The sequence below is a fragment of the Lontra canadensis genome, unplaced genomic scaffold, assembly GCF_010015895.1.
Source record: "Lontra canadensis isolate GAN:19392208 unplaced genomic scaffold, GSC_riverotter_1.0 scaffold88, whole genome shotgun sequence".
Taxonomy (NCBI): Eukaryota; Metazoa; Chordata; class Mammalia; order Carnivora; family Mustelidae; genus Lontra; species Lontra canadensis.
Genome location: NW_022631082.1, coordinates 6002368 through 6017547, shown reverse-complemented (window position 1 = coordinate 6017547; position 15180 = coordinate 6002368). Strand labels below are relative to the sequence as shown.

Genomic DNA, 15180 nt, shown 5'->3' with positions numbered 1-15180 from the left:
AGAACAAAGAGAAGCTGGAGAAGCTGCGCCTGGCGGCCGAGCAGTTCTGCACCCGCCTGGGCCGCTACCGCATGCCCTTCGCCTGGACCGCGGTCCACCTGGCCAACATCGTGAGCAGTGCGGGGCATCCGGACCGGGACTCCGACTCCGAGGGAGGTGAGGAGGCGGGGCTGACCAGTCAGGGGAGGGGCTACTGGAGAGGGCGCGCCCTCTGCTGGCCGGACTTGGTACAAGGTTGACTCTTTCTGTCCCTCTGGCCTTCCCCGCCTCCCTTTCATCTCCGCCCCCTCCATCACCATCACTGCCTCCCCTAGAGCGCAGACCTGCCTGGACTGACCGCCGCCGGCGTGGACCCCAAGATCGGACAAGTAGTGGGGATGACACCTGCAGCTTCTCCGGATTCCGCCCAGCCACGCTGACTGTCACCAACTTCTTTAAGCAGGTGTCATGGCCGTGGGGCTGGGGGAGGGTTTCCCAGGGACAGATCGTTACCCCACTGTGGGTACACGGGACCCAGGGACCCAGTTTACGTGGGTATGTCCTGTGCAGGAGGCCGAGCGGCTCAGTGATGAGGACCTGTTCAAGTTCCTGGCTGACATGCGGCGCCCGTCTTCTCTCCTGCGGCGCCTGCGGCCCGTGACTGGTGCGTGGTGTGCCCCGTAAATGAAAGCTTGCCCTTCCATGCAGTGGCTCAGCAAACCCACCCTGAGGACCTGCTGGGCCAGGCCCCGGGGACCCGCTGGTGACCGTGATGCATAAATCCCCTGACGTTAGGGGTGGATCTTTTTTCTTTTTTAAGATTTTATTTATTTATTTGATAGACACAGCGAGAGAGGGAACACAAGCAGGGGGAGTGGGAGAGGGAGAAGCAGGCTTCCCACAGAGCAGGGAGCCCCATGCACTACTCGGTCTCGGTCTTGGTCTCGGTCTCGGTCTCGGGATCGTGACCTGAGCTGAAGGCAGACCCCTAACGACTGAGCCACCCAGGCGCCCCAGGGATTGGATCTTTAATGGGCGTCACAGACAAGAAACATAAGACAGTGGGTGAGATGGAGGACACGGTGTCAGTGGGGACGTGGGTCCCGAGGGTGGAGCTGATCAAATGTGGAGGCAAGATACAGCAAGCAGGGGTGACTTCTGGCCTTAGCTCCTGAAGGACAGCCACTAGAGGGCATCATGGAGACATCAGAGCCCCCGCCCTAAAGCCCAGAGGGTGGGGCCGGGGTTGGAAGCTCCCAGGCCCTTGCAAACACTCCCCTCTCTCTCCAGCCCAGCTCAAGATCGACATTTCCCCGGCCCCTGAGAATCCACACTTCTGCCTCTCCCCGGAGCTGCTTCATGTCAAGCCCTACCCAGACCCCAGAGGCCGGCCCACCAAGGAGATCCTGGAGTTCCCTGCCCGTGAGGTCTATGCCCCCCACACGAGCTACAGGTACAGCCCCTGAGGCCCAGCTGGGCATTTGAATGAGGGATAGTCGTGGCCTCTTACAGAGCAAGGTACTTTTTCTCCCAGACACTCACAGACAGCCAAAGTATCTACTCCGCTTTAATGGAGGGGTGTATACATGGGAAGGGTCCCATGTCCTGCCCCCGTCTCCTCAACAGCGCCATGTCCTCTGCCTGTGTCCCCGCCTGCTTCTGTCTCTTCTCCAGGCCAGAAGCAGGGCCCAGCGCCCTGGCGACCCCAAGGGGCAGGCAGCTCCTCCTTGTGTGGGGGCCACGGCCATGGCAGCGTCCCTCAGTGTAGACTGGTCCTCAGTTCCGCCCCCCAGGCGGACTCAAGCCGGGAGTGCCGCTGTATGGAGTCTGGAAGGGAGACAAGGCTCAGCCAAGGCAAAGGGACCCCCATCTGGGTGCCCTGCATACCTCCTCCCCAGCGGCCCCGCCCATCTGACCCCCTCCAGCCTCACCTCTCCTGGATCTGTCGTAGTCGATGCTGCTGGGCCACCATCTCCCGCCTCTGTTGCTGCACGTGGCCTGTGAGCGCCCATATGATGTGGCTCTGCTTGTCTGCGTGGGCCTGTGGGGTCGGGACAGAAACCTCAGCTGGGGCTGACTCACCTCCTGTCCCCTGGCCCTGCCCAGGGCTGGCCACCCCCCAGCTGCATCTGTGTGCCCTAATATGTCACTGCTGCTCCGTGGCCTCAACTTCCCCATCTGTTAAATGGGGATGACAGGACTTGTGCCATGGGAGGGCTGTAAGCATGATACGGATTATTAAGAGGCATGGCTGGGGTAGTTCCTGGGCACTCAAGAAATACTACCAGTTACTCTGATAGTATGTATACACTTATTAACTTCCATATCCCCTGCCCCATACAGAGTATTTTATCTGTGTTGAGTCCCTGTCTCTACTCTGAGATTGTTGTCCTTATTTGCAAATGGGGAAACTGAGGCACAGGAAAGGATAAGGGTTTTGTCCAGGGTCACCTAGGTCAGAGGCCATGGCCCTGCGAGGCTGATCCAGAGATGCCCTGGGACTCAAGGCTGAGAAGTGAGTTCTTTGTGGGAAATCGGTCTCCACTCCACCAGGGTTGGGAACTTCTTACCTTTAAAGCCTCAAATTCCTGCTGGGCATGGCCCAGCCAAGCTCCTCTCAGCCGGACTTCCAGCCGTTGCATGCTCTCCCGTAGCACCTGCTGTCCCTGGGTCACCTCCCCTAGTGCCCGGGCTGTGGCCTCTGCTTGCTGCTTTAGGGCATCCTCCTCCATCTGTTCGAGAAATAGCGGATGTTAATAGGATGACCAGCTTGTCTTTGTTGGCCTATATAAAGTCCTATATTCCAGGGACACCTGCCACCAAATTCCTGGGCAAACCCAGACAGTTGGTTACCCTAGACAACTCTATTGCAAACTCCTATCCACCCCACAGTGCCCAAGCTGCAGTGCCCACCTGCATCTCCAGCAGGCTTGTGCGTAGCTCCTGGGCTGCATCCCGGCCCCGGCTGACCTCCTGCCCCAGAAGGCCCAGCACACGGCCATAGAGGCCCAGGCTGTGCCCAGCCTTTGTCAGCCGTGCCTCCGTGGCCCGGTACACACTGTTGAGGGCCTGACCCAGCTGCAGGGCACCGTGGAAGAGGAGGGTCAGTTCCTCGTGTTGGGCTGGCTCCAGGCCCCTAACAGGAGCTGCAGAGGCAGGCCGGGCGGCCGTGGCCAGAACGCATAGTAGGCACAGGGTGAGCGTGGGCATGGCTGAGGCTCTGAGGGTACGGCCACGGCGCCACTGCTGCCACCTTTTATGCCCCAGCGCCCTGTTAACCCCCGGTCAATCGTTAACCGGCCAGCTGGGCGCCCCGGGTTGTGCAAGGGCCTGGCGGTGGCGCGAGAGTTGCATCAGGCAAGTGTCCGGTGAGGCCACGCTGAGATCACGCCGGCTAGGGTTTGGGCCAGCTGTGGACTGGTGGGGGGCACAGGTTGAGGACAGGCCCAGGCCCTGCTGAGGGGAACCTGAAGCTCAGAGCCTCAGTTTCCCCACCCGTGGAAGGGACAACCACAGTAACAGTGACCACAGCAGCAAGGGTCGTGAGTGTCTTAGTGCTGGTGGTTTGCCTGGCTGGCTTTGAGCGCTCTGGCAGTAGCTGGTTTCCTTCCCACAAGCCTGCGATGCTGGGGTCTGTGCTAGCCTGGTTGAAAGCTGGGGAGTGGGGCCAGGACCCATGTGTGGCACGGATCAGTGCTAGCTGTCATTTCTGCTGCTGGATTAATGTGGGAAAGTGTGCCTCTATCCCCCCCCCCCATAAAATGGGAGGAACGTTCACCCCCTCTCTTCAGCTGCTTGGAGAGGTAGATGAGTTGTTTCGTGCTGAGCGCTTAGAACAAAGCTGGGCCTGCAGTAGGTTCCATGTTAACATTCGGGCCAATCCTTGTCACTCCCCTGTTTCTCGTGACTGGCATTAAGCTGCAAAGGCTGAGCCAGGAGGCTCGATGGCCCCATTATATAGATAGGAAAGCTGAGGCCCAGAAGGAGTATTGGGCTTGCTGGGAGAGACAGGCAGAACTCTGACTTCAGCCCAGCCCCACTTCTGATGCTGGCCTCAGGTTCTCCACCTGAGACACAGGCCTCATAACTCTAGTGGCGTCTCCTGGGGGAAGGGTAGTCAGGCCCCTGAGCCAGGAGAGGGGCGGGTCAGCCCCAGTGGGGCTCGGGCTTGACTACTGGCCACCTGGGCCACCTTCTTGGAACCCCAACCCTGAGCACCCATCTGTCCCTGCTCAGCACCTCCCCATGCCTCATTAGTGACCCCAAAGCCCCTCTGTGTCCCCACCCTCTGCTATACTGTTCCCCCATCTGTGCTCCGAGGGCGCCCACCTGTCCCGCATCTCTCCCAGTCACACCTGGTGCCTGTAATAGCTGCATCCACCGCCCTCAGTGCCCCAGCTGTGTGGCCATCACCGCCCCCCCCCAACCCCTGGTCTCCCAGTCCCACCGGTTCCTCTGATGCCCCCGCCCCCACAGGAACCTCCTGTACGTGTACCCGCATTGCCTGAACTTCAGCAGCCGTCAGGGCTCCGTGCGCAACCTCACTGTGCGCGTGCAGTATATGGCGGGCGAGGACCCCAGCCAGGCCCTGCCGGTCAGTGACTGCGCGTGGGGAGGGGGGTGAGGGGCGGTCCTCGGGGGTGTGTCCCAGGGGGGCCCCCTCATGCACACCATCCCCCAGGTCATCTTTGGCAAGTCCAGCTGTAGTGAGTTCACCCGCGAGGCCTTCACCCCGGTGGTCTACCACAACAAGTATGCAGGGTGGCGGGACGGGGCCGGTGGTGGGGACACGGTAGGGCAGCAAGAGGGGAGGAGGCTGCCCCCTGGGAGAGCCGGCAGGGACCCCGAGGCAGAGAGCAGACCATGGGGCCAGGCAGTGCTGGGGTCTGACTTGCAAGAGGGGGCGGGGAGGGCTGGGGGGGCGCCACACCCCCAGCAGAGTCCCCTCCTAGGTCCCCAGAGTTCTATGAGGAGTTCAAGCTTCGTCTTCCAGCCTGTGTGACCGAGAACCACCACCTGCTGTTCACCTTCTACCATGTCAGCTGCCAGCCCAGGCCGGGCACAGCCCTGGAGACTCCCGTGGGCTTCACTGTGAGACTCCCGCCAGCCCTCACCCCCACCCTGAGTCCTGCTGACAGCCCCCCACCCCCGTCTGGCCCCAGACCTAACCCCCCGGCTCTCCCCAGTGGATCCCACTGCTGCAGCACGGCCGCCTGAGGACCGGCCCCTTCTGCCTCCCTGTGTCCGTGGACCAGCCCCCGCCCAGCTACTCCGTGCTCACACCAGACGTATGTGCCCTGGCCCCCTGCCTCCCCTCCCAGTGCCTGGTCCCCCCCCGACAGCACTCCCCGGGCTCCTGCCTCATCGTCCCCCATCTGCGCTGTGCCCTCCTTTCTCATCAATACCCTTGGGAGCCTTGTTGCCCTCTGTTAGGGTCCCTGGCTGCTCTGTCTCCCCCATTACTGCCTTTATGTGTCCTACTATCCCGACGTGTCCCTTCCTGTACCCCACTAGCCTGGCCTCATTACCCCCCCCACCAGCCCTTGCGCTCACCATTCCCCGCTGCCTTTCTGCTCCAGTCCTCCGTTTGCAGCCCTGCCTGCATCCCTGACCACGATCCCCCCAGTAATTCTTCCAGGGCCCGTCACCCCCATTAATACTGTCACCCTCCCACTTACCCTTGAGCTGCCGTGAATGCCCTGGGCCCCTCAAGTTCTCCCACCGTGCTCTTGCCCCATTCATTTCCTTTAGTCATGTATACCCCAGGCTTCCATTGTCTGCTTCTCTGTTTGTACCCCAGGCTTCCAGCCTGCCCAGGGGAGCCCCATAGTACTCCCTCCCGTCTGCATCCCCCTGGGGTTGGTGCCCTGCTGTGCAACCCCTCCCCCCCCACCCCACTACTATGTTGCACCCTAGTTGCAATGGCAGAGAGCAGACCATGGGGCCAGGCAGTGCTGGGGTTACTACTATGTTGCACCCTAGTTGCAATGGGGGGCACCGGTGGTGCGATCAGTGCAGGGCAGGTGGGCCAGTGCCCCCTGGCGTGTCCCTCCTGCAGGTGGCGCTGCCAGGCATGCGCTGGGTGGACGGCCACAAGGGCGTGTTCAGCGTGGAGCTCACTGCCGTGTCCTCTGTGCACCCACAGGTAGGGGGCAGGGGGTGGGGGGAACCCAGGAGTCTGGCCCTGGGGTTGAGCAACAGTGTCCGCTGACCGGGAGGCCTGGCCTCGGGCCACGGACGTGACTTTGATCAGCGAGGCCCTGCCACCCAGGGAAGCTGCTGACTCAGGCGGGGGCGGCTGTGCGAGTGGCCATCCTGGCTGGGGCTTTGGCCTTCTACGTGGTCTTCTCCTCCCCGCGCGTTCCCCTTGCTGCTTCTGTGGTCACTCCCCCTATCCCTCTCTCCTCCCTCCAGCTCCTGGCTCATCCTTTCCTCCTTGGTAGTCAGTTCTTTGATCCCCGACCTTGGTTTTCTGCCCACTGAGCACCACCCCCCAACCCTCCAGGGTCTTCCCAGCCATGGAACCCTGGCTCCCCCCCAATACACCCCCGCTCACCCCAGGTCCCCCCCACCCTCAGGACCCTCACCTGGACAAGTTCTTCACTCTGGTGCACGTCCTGGAGGAGGGGGCCTTCCCATTCCGCCTCAAGGACACTGTGCTGAGTGAGAACACCGTGGAGCAGGAGCTGCGGGCCAGCCTAGCAGCCCTGCGCCTCGCCAGCCCTGAGCCCCTTGTCGCCTTCTCCCACCACGTGCTGGACAAGCTTGTCCGTCTAGTTGTGCGGCCTCCAATCATTGGTGGCCAGATCGGTGAGCAGGCATACAGCCTCAGACCTCAGTTTCCCTATCTGGAAGGGGGGCCCCTGGTCCCCTGGTCCTGGGTGACCTCCTCTAACCCACTCATCTTTCTGGCCTCAGTTTTCCTTTCTGAAAAATGGCTCCCAACCCCCCTGGGCCCAGAGCAGGTGTGCTGTGACCTTTTCATTGGCCCCACAACCCCTTGGAAAGGTGGGAGATAAGGGGTTCCTTGGAGAGGTAGAAGGCCGTGGGCTTTAGCACTTGACCTCTGTTCTGCCCGGCAGTGAACTTAGGTCGTGGGGCCTTTGAAGCAATGGCCCATGTGGTCAGCCTTGTCCACCGGAGTCTAGAGGCTGCCCAGGATGCCCGCGGTCACTGCCCGCTGCTGGCTGCCTATGTCCACTATGCCTTCCGACTGCCTGGCACCGAGCCCAGCCTCCCAAGTGGTAAGTGTTGGTGGGAGGGCCCTGGACGATAGGATGTGTCTGGGAGGAGAGCATCCCAGTCAGTGGGAATAGCATGTGCAAAAGCCCAGAGGCCATACAGACCTTGGCTGATTTGGGCAACTTGTGAGAGAGACTTGATGTTCACTCCTTCCCTCACCCCCAGGTTGGTGGTCTTTGTTGCTTGACTGGTGGGTCATTCAGGCAGTCAACAAGCATCTGCTATAGGTTGAATCAGAGACGCAGTTGGGCTGCCCAAGTTTGAATCCCAACCCTGTCTCCTACAAACTCTGTGACCCTGGGCAAGTGGCTTCACCTCTCTGGGGTCTGTTTTCCATTTGTAAAGCAAGGGTATTAGTGGTCATCCCTTCATGCGGGTGCTGGTAAGAGTAAATGAGATAGTAATTCGTACAACAGGTTTGGTTCAGTGAACGCTCAATACAGTTGGATTCTTTTCTATTTGCTAAGTCATTAATACTAACCTCTAAGCCCTCTGGGCACTTAGTGCATGCCAGGCACCATCTCCCCTGAATCACTGTGAGGCAGCAGCCACTAGTGTGCCCATTTTATAGGCGAGAAGCCTAGAGGCTCAGAGGCAGAGAGTGATTTCACCCAGGACAGCCAGCCGGGAACAGGCAGGGGCTAACCATCTTGCCTCCATCCTCAGGGGCCCCTCCAGTGGCCGTGCAGCCTGCCACGCTGGCCCGTGGCCCTGGCCGCCCCGCCAGCCTCTACCTCGCCCGCTCTAAGAGCATCAGCAGCAGCAACCCTGACCTGGCCGTGGCCCCGGGCTCTGTGGACGACGAGGTCTCCCGCATCCTGGCCAGCAAGGTAGGGTGAGGGTAGGCCCCGGGGTCTCTAGCCTCAGTGGCTCCGGCTGGCAGGTGGGGCGGGTGAAGGTTCTTAAGGTGGACGGAGGTACAGGAAATGCCGGACAGCAGCACGGACTTGACTCTGGGCAGGAGGGTTGGTCTGCAGCTGTCACAGCTCGGGAGCGGCAACTCAGACTTTGCCCTGGGCTCCGCACTCCAAGGCTGACCCAAGGATGGGTGGCCGGAGGTTGGCCCGGTAGACAAAAGCTGTGTGGACGTAGCGGAACAGGTGTGTATGCGCGCGTATACCCACGGATGTGTGTACTCACAGACCACACGCATGTGTGTGCACTGGGCACTTGCACACGTGGACCCCACGCCCGGCCGCCCATAGGGAGCACATGCGCGTGGACCCCACACACAGACGTGCACAGGCGCTTGCCAGGGTTGCGTGTGGGCACCCGGGGGGCGTGTACAGCCCCGGACAGGGCTCCCACTCGGTGATCTGCGCCGTTCTCCCTGCCTTCTGCCCATGGATTCTACCACTTCCCTGTGTGTCTCCAGGGTATCGACCGCTCACACTCCTGGGTGAATTCTGCTTATGCTCCAGGAGGCAGCAAGGCTGTGCTGCGACGGGCACCTCCTTATTGCGGGGCCGACCCCAGACAGGTGCCCTTCCTACCTGCGCCTGCACGCGTGTCACTCTATCTCGGCATGAGCTCCTTCCACCTTCCTGGCTGTGGCCCACTAACCTAGGGGGGCTGCCTAAAGGAGGCAGCAGACCCCTCCTGCCTTTGTTTAGGGGCTGTGGAGTCATTGTTATAGGCTTCGTGGTCATCTTAACCAGCCTTTTGCCTCCGGACAGACTACAGCCTCAGGCAGAGACAGGAGGGAAGAGGGTGGTGTGCAAATCGCATGCAAAGAACATGCAAATCCAGCCACTCTAACCTCACTGCGGCGCATGGCCTGTCACTCCCTTTAATCCACTCTGTTCAGGAGACTCTCACCCTGACGTAGCAATCCGAAGGATGCCAAAGGGCTGGGACTGACCCTCTGGGCTCTCCCTCCCCTTCTGTTTCAGGCCCACAGACCTCTGCGGGCAGCTGCCGTTACTCTGCCGCTTCCCAGGGATCTGGTCTGGGGAGGGGCTTTGCCTTCAGACCCACCTGGGTCCGAGTTCTCGAGGACTCACTCTGCTGTGGGCTCACCCTGTGCCCGAGGCTCTGAGTTTTCAGTTGTGGTCAAGACTCAAAAGTGTTTAGTGCAGTGGTCCCGAACCTGGGAACGCGTTAGGGCATCACAGGGAGGATTTTGTGGGGATAGATCTCAGTCCAGCCCAGTCTCTGAGCTGCCAGGTCATCTGGGAGATAGGCAGCGATCACACAAACACACAAGTGTGTAAGTGCAGGGTGTGAAAATGCCTGCAAAGAAATGAACAGGAGGGAGGCCACCAGCCTCCTCTGAGTCATCTAGAGGGGGCCTATACAGGGAGATGACATTTTTGCTGGGACCTGAAAGGTGAGACAGAGCCAGCCAGGGAAAGGTACCTGTTCCAGGTGGAGGGAAAGGCACATGCAAAGGTTGGCCCCAAGCTCAGAGCCCCCGAGGCACCGAAAGGAGGTCACCGAGGTGGTTTCCCTGCACACTTGGCCCCTGACCTTGTTCCAGCTCTGTGCCCACTGCCCAGGGAGCTGCATTGAAGGGAGGTCGGGGGACTGTTAGCAGCAAGGGACCTTTTGGACAGTCTTCTCCTGAGATTGCTGGAAATCTGGGTTCATGGGCCCTGCCGCCCCCCTCCCAGCATCTTTAAGAGGGCCTCCCCCCAATGCCCTCAATTCTCTGAAGTGTCAGCTGGGCCTTGAAGAGCACCTAGGAGGGGTCGAGGTGGTGGGAGGGTGGGCATTCCAGGCGGGAAGGGCCCCTTGAGGCTGGCCTTTGCTAACGTGAGTGCTAGGGAGCCGGGTCTTGCCGGGGCTGTGGGAACCAGGGGTCCCTCAAGTGCCAGGGCCCAGGTAGGTTCCAGGGGTCAGGCTAACTCCATCTTTGGGCCTCCTCTCCTTGCCAATGGCCTCACCTCCCAACCAGCAAAGGAGGAGGGGAGAGTGGAGCATGGGTGCCCATCCCCATTTCACAGATGGGGAGCACTGAGGCAAGCAAAGCTGGAACAGGGCCAGGCCTGGAACCCGAGGCTCTCAGCTGCTCCTGCCGCATCTCCTCAGCATCTCCTCTCACCTTCGTCCTATCTCTTTCTCTCTTCTTTCTCTATCCTCGCTTGGACCCCATGTCTGTGCTCCGTTCCCCTGTCTCCGTTCCCTCCACCATCTCATTGCCCTGCTCCTCCATCCGCCCGACCTCCCGGACTCTCTCCGGCTGTCTGACTTCACCCTTCCTCTTCCCTGTGTCCACCCGTACCCCCCATCGCTCCACCACCTCTGTCCGGGCCCATCCACCCTCGCCGATGGGCTCCTGTCCCCATTCTCACCTCTCATGTTCCCCCTACTGGCCATCCCCTTCTCTCTTCCTGTTTCTCATCCCCCATCATCTCCCCACCTATATCCTTATTCTCTCTGCCCTCTCATCCATGCCCCTGGGACCTGTCCAAATGGACGCATCTGTGCCCCGTTCATGCCAACCATGTCCTCCCCACCTACACCGCTGGCACCCTCACTAACCCCCCTCGCCATCCCATCCTCTTCGCCCCATCCCATCATAGGCCATCGACCGCAGCTCTAGCCGAACCTCTTCCTACCTCGAGGGCTCCTCCTTGGCCCCACCAGCCACCCAGCCGAGACCCACTGTGCAGAAGGTAGTGGGAGGCAGGGGGTGGGTGACTCCGTGTTGGCCCCGGAGCTCCCGTCTCCCCCGAAGCCCAGCAGGGTCTGAAGGGCCTAGGGAAAGGGTGTGCTGACTCCTTCCGCTCCCTCTCCTGCATGGTCTCCAGCTGCGCTAACCCCAAGCCATCCCACTGCTTCCAAGCCCCGTCATGCCCCCTCCAGAGGAGGGCACAGGCTGGGCTCCCCGGCTCTCTGTGACCCTTGCCCCCGCCCCCAGCTGCTGCACGAGGAGCTGGCCCTGCAGTGGGTGGTCAGCGGCAGTGCCGTGCGAGAGGCCGTCCTACAGCACGCCTGGTTCTTCTTCCAGCTCATGGTAAGACCCCCTCCTCCCTGCCCCGGGCTGGTCCTCTCCTCTGAGATTGTAGCTAAGACCCCGGAGCCATGATCCCAAGAGACACCTCCCCATGTCGAGAGACACTGAAGAGAGAGACCCCCCTGAAACTCACCTGAAAGCCCCTCCATGGAGAGGTGACGCCCCCCTACCTTCTCCCAGGCTCTCTTACCGTCCCCACCCCTGCACCCTGCCTAGGACCCACGCAGACTCCGCCCATTGCCTGCTCAAGCCTTGTGTTAAGAGTCAGGGCTCTGTCTCCACCCAGGACCCCTTAGGCCCACCTCTAGCCCCCGTGCCTTGCTGCTAAAGCACTGCTCACAGCCCCTCAGGCCCTGTTCCCCTCTGGTGGGCCCCCCTGTTCGGTCCCTCAAGCCCTGTCCACTCTCACCACCGCCCCCCCCCCCGCCAGGTGAAAAGCATGGCGCTGCACCTGCTTCTGGGCCAGCGGCTGGACACGCCCCGCAAGCTTCGCTTCCCTGGGCGTTTCCTAGATGACATCACGGCCCTCGTGGGCTCTGTGGGCCTGGAAGTCATCACCCGGGTGTACAAGGTGTGTGGGAACAGGCCTCAGTGGGAGAGGTCTGAGAGAGGACCTGGAGCCAGCCAGGCAGGGGCACCATGAACCCCCTTGCTAGATCAGGCTGTTGACTCAGCATCTCTTGAGCAATGACTGTGTGCGCAGTCTGGATGCTAGACACAGCAGTGAACCAAACAGACCCAAATCCACATTTGCACGGAGCTGACTTTTTAAGGAGACTTGAAGGAGGGGAAAGAGCTCCCTGTGCCATCGCTTGAGCAAGGGCCTTCCAGGCAGTGGGAACAGCAAGGGCAAAGGCCCTGAGGTAGGACCATGCCTGGGTTGTTAGATGGATGACATCATTAAATTCTCCCAACCACCCCATGAAGTTATCTCCATTTTACTGATGGGGAAACTGAGGTAGAGAATGGGTAACAATCTGATACCACACATCTGAGAAGGGGCAGAATATGGATGTGAACCCAAGCCATCAGCTCTAGAGCCCACACCCTCACCATCTGGGTGTGGCTAGAGTGGACTGAGCAAATGTGGGAATGGGAGTTGATGAGGATGGGGAGAGAGGACAGAGATCCCTTAGGCCTTAGCACAGTGCCAAATACAGTAAGTGCTCAGTAAATGAACACTGATGTTTTGAGACCTTGATCATTGGTTGTCCAGGTCCTGGATCACTAATTCCAGTGTTCACAGGAGCTAGGCAGGCAATAATAATAAGTTATTACAATAGTAATAATAATAATATTGAGTATTTATTGAGCACTTACTGTATATCTTAAACACGTTAGATGGATGACATCATTAAATTCTCCCAACCACCCCATGAAGTTATCTCCATTTTACTGATGGGGAAACTGAGGTAGAGAATGACTGGGTAACAATCTGATACCACACAGCTAAGAAGGGGCAGAATGTGGATGTGAACCCAAGCCACCAGCTCTAGAGCCCATACCCTCACTACCTGAAGGAATGGGGCTTAGGGTGGACTCGGGGGCATGTACCTATTGGCTGTGGCCGGAATGCCTGATTTCTCAGGAGAAATGGGACTTCCGGTTTTGATAGGAACTTTCGAGATTTTTGAAATGCCGGCCCAACCCAAGTCAGCCCTTGTGCAATCTCCGATGACTTCTGGGCTGGGCTCAAAGTTCTCGACCTTGTTCCACTGGAGCCTCCCCAAGGGCTGATATTCTCAGGGGCTGAGCTGGACTGTGAGGAAACCACCCTATGAATGGGCTGCAGGGGGGAACAGTGCCCCCGAGAAGCAGCATCCTCCCAGCTGCGAGTGGGGCATCAGCGATGGGCCACAGTGGTTCCATTGCTTCGCTTGACATTTATCGAGCACTGACTTCCAGGCTCGGTGTATAAGGAAGACCCAGTCTCTGCTCCCCTATGGACTCAGAGCTAAGGCAGGTTTTATATCTTGTTTCTCTGGGTTGCAGGGAACTGAGGTCCACTGAGCCTAACCACCCTGTGGCTTATGGTTGTGTGAGAGCAGACAAGCATCAACAACCCCTCAAGGCCAAGCAGCCTTCTTGATATTCCTCAAGGTTACCAGGCACATCCTGCCCCAGGGCCTTTGCACTTGCTGTTCTCTCTGCTCAGGTTGCCTTTCTTGTCTTGGCTCTTTCCCATCTTTCCGGTTTCTCTCAAAACCATACCCCAATCAGTTTTCTTCAAAACATACGGAACTATCTCCTGCCCTTTTATTTATTGTCTGCCTTCCCCTCACACAAGACTGTGAGTTGGACAAGCCACAGGGACCACATCTGTCTCATTCACAGGGTATGGCACATAGTAGATGTTTAGTATAGTCTTGTTAAATGATTACTGAGAGCGCATCAGTTAAGGCAGAGGTTACTTTGCTGGAACATCATCACACGTGGTTTAAATGTAACCAGAGTTTGTTTCTGAGCATAGGTGGGTTGCAGGGTGTTCTACAGTGTGAGCCTGGCCATCGCGGTCCACCATGGTGCCTGCCCCATAAGGCCGGACTGGTGGTGGGAACAGAAGACCAGCCCCTTCTATCTAAGTGACCACATCACTCTTCCCAAAATCCCATTGGCCAGGTTGTGGTCACATGGTTATTCTCAGCCTCAAGGGAAGCTGGGAAATGTGGTCTTCACCCAGCTCTGAACTGTGAAGAAGGGTTTCAGTACTCTGAGTGGGAGAGGATTTGGAGGAAGTCAGTAGCCAGTTTCTGCCATCCATATTGTGTTGTTCCCATCTAATGAAAGGAAAGAAAACAGTGTTCCTTTTTTTTTTTTTTTTAAGATTTTATTTATTTGTCAGAGAGAGAGGGAGAGAGAGCAAGCACAGGCAGACAGAATGGCAGGCAGAGGCAGAGGGAGAAGCAGGCTCCCCGCCGAGCAATGAGCCCGATGTGGGACTCGATCGCAGGACGCTGGGATCATGACCTGAGCCGAAGGCAGCTGCTTAACCAACTGAGCCACCCAGGCGTCCCGAAAACAGTGTTCTGAACCAAGTCCTGAGAAGTGTAGACATACAGCCGTGGGAAAGGGGCGGGACAGAGGGAAGAGGACAACCGCGAAATCCAGGTGTATCTATCTGGAGGCCAGAAATGAGAGTGTGTCGAGAAGCCGCAAGGCTTTGGGCAGTGACGCGGCTCCTGGAGGTCACTGGTGGCCCTAGGGAGAGCCAGGCCCAGTGTGGAGACTGAGGCTCCATGGGACAAGTGGGCGTGGGCTGACCGGCCCTGTGCCCCCAGGACGCAGAGCTGGCCGAGCGCCTGAACGCCAGCCTGGCCTTCTTCCTCAGCGACCTGCTGTCCCTGGTGGACCGCGGCTTCATCTTCAGCCTGGTCCGGGCCCACTACAAGCAGGTAGGGGTGGGCAGGGTGGGCGTGGCACAGCGGCAGTGCCGAGGGTGGGGTGGTGGGCGGGGTGGGTGGAGCCAGTGAAGGTCGCCGCTGACTCCCCTCCCCCACAGGTGTCCGCGCGGCTGCAGTCAGCCCCCAACCCTGCGTTGCTGCTGACGCTACGCATGGACTTCACCCGCATCCTGTGCAGCCACGAGCACTACGTGACCCTCAACCTCCCCTGCTGCCCCCTGTCGCCCCCGGCGTCGCCCTCGCCCTCTGTGTCCTCCACCACCTCCCAGGTGCGCTGGCCTCACTTCTGGCTCCTTCTCTTGACCTTCGACGACTCGCCTTCAGCCCCTCTTCCCTCATTTGCCCATTTCAGAGTGGGCCGCTGCCCAGGTAGTCGGCCCTTCACTTCTGACCCCCACTCTTGGTAATTTCTTGTGTGGGAGTGTGGAACCAGCTTCTTATCTCCCACCTCTAAATCCTAATTCCCGCCTGGGGTTCCATTTGGTGTTTTTCTGACTTGTAACTTGCCTCCAGGCCCTGTCACCTCACATGTGGTAGTTAACACCAGTCTCTCCCCTCTGACCCTTGACCCCTGGCTCCTGCCATCTCTGCTTTCTCTTC

The 15180-nt window shown here is 59.4% G+C and overlaps 2 protein-coding genes across 7 annotated transcripts in view; one reads left to right on the top strand and one right to left on the bottom strand.

The window, feature by feature from the left end:
* DOCK6 (dedicator of cytokinesis 6) overlaps window positions 1–15180 on the top strand; it is a 41858-nt gene that overhangs the window by 14255 nt on the left and 12423 nt on the right. For 2 of the 6 annotated variants that reach the window (XR_004385728.1, XM_032884048.1), the window contains exons 11-28: window positions 3–156; window positions 315–442; window positions 550–643; window positions 1270–1432; window positions 4456–4573; window positions 4661–4731; window positions 4932–5070; window positions 5166–5267; window positions 6038–6124; window positions 6558–6789; window positions 7062–7223; window positions 7888–8051; window positions 8597–8701; window positions 10746–10838; window positions 11084–11179; window positions 11610–11750; window positions 14458–14571; window positions 14679–14849. Coding sequence is in view for 5 of the 6 variants with exons in the window: in XM_032884048.1 (XP_032739939.1) it covers window positions 3–156; window positions 315–442; window positions 550–643; window positions 1270–1432; window positions 4456–4573; window positions 4661–4731; window positions 4932–5070; window positions 5166–5267; window positions 6038–6124; window positions 6558–6789; window positions 7062–7223; window positions 7888–8051; window positions 8597–8701; window positions 10746–10838; window positions 11084–11179; window positions 11610–11750; window positions 14458–14571; window positions 14679–14849 (2334 nt within the window). In the remaining variant the exon portion in view is untranslated. The remainder of the gene's footprint in view (window positions 1–2; window positions 157–314; window positions 443–549; window positions 644–1269; window positions 1433–4455; window positions 4574–4660; window positions 4732–4931; window positions 5071–5165; window positions 5268–6037; window positions 6125–6557; window positions 6790–7061; window positions 7224–7887; window positions 8052–8596; window positions 8702–10745; window positions 10839–11083; window positions 11180–11609; window positions 11751–14457; window positions 14572–14678; window positions 14850–15180) is intronic. The other 4 variants (XM_032884052.1, XM_032884050.1, XM_032884049.1 and 1 more) reach the window with 4 other exon arrangements.
* Window positions 1529–3387, bottom strand: ANGPTL8 (angiopoietin like 8). The gene is made up of 4 exons (XM_032884053.1): window positions 2893–3387; window positions 2550–2711; window positions 1911–2020; window positions 1529–1806 (listed from the first exon to the last, which is right to left on the bottom strand). Exons 1-4 carry the CDS (start codon window positions 3187–3189, stop codon window positions 1779–1781), a joined length of 597 nt encoding a protein of 198 aa, XP_032739944.1. The 5' UTR covers window positions 3190–3387; the 3' UTR covers window positions 1529–1778.

Bases quoted from the DNA above. Each gene is read 5' to 3' on its own strand.
- ANGPTL8 (XM_032884053.1), bottom strand. From the start codon at position 3,189: ATGCCCACGCTCACCCTGTGCCTACTATGCGTTCTGGCCACGGCCGCC. The intron at 2,021-2,549 runs GTAAGAAGTTCC...CCGACCCCACAG, and splicing joins AGGAATTTGAGGCTTTAAAG to GCCCACGCAGACAAGCAGAG. The intron at 1,807-1,910 runs GTGAGGCTGGAG...TCTCCCTTCCAG, and splicing joins CTACGACAGATCCAGGAGAG to ACTCCATACAGCGGCACTCC.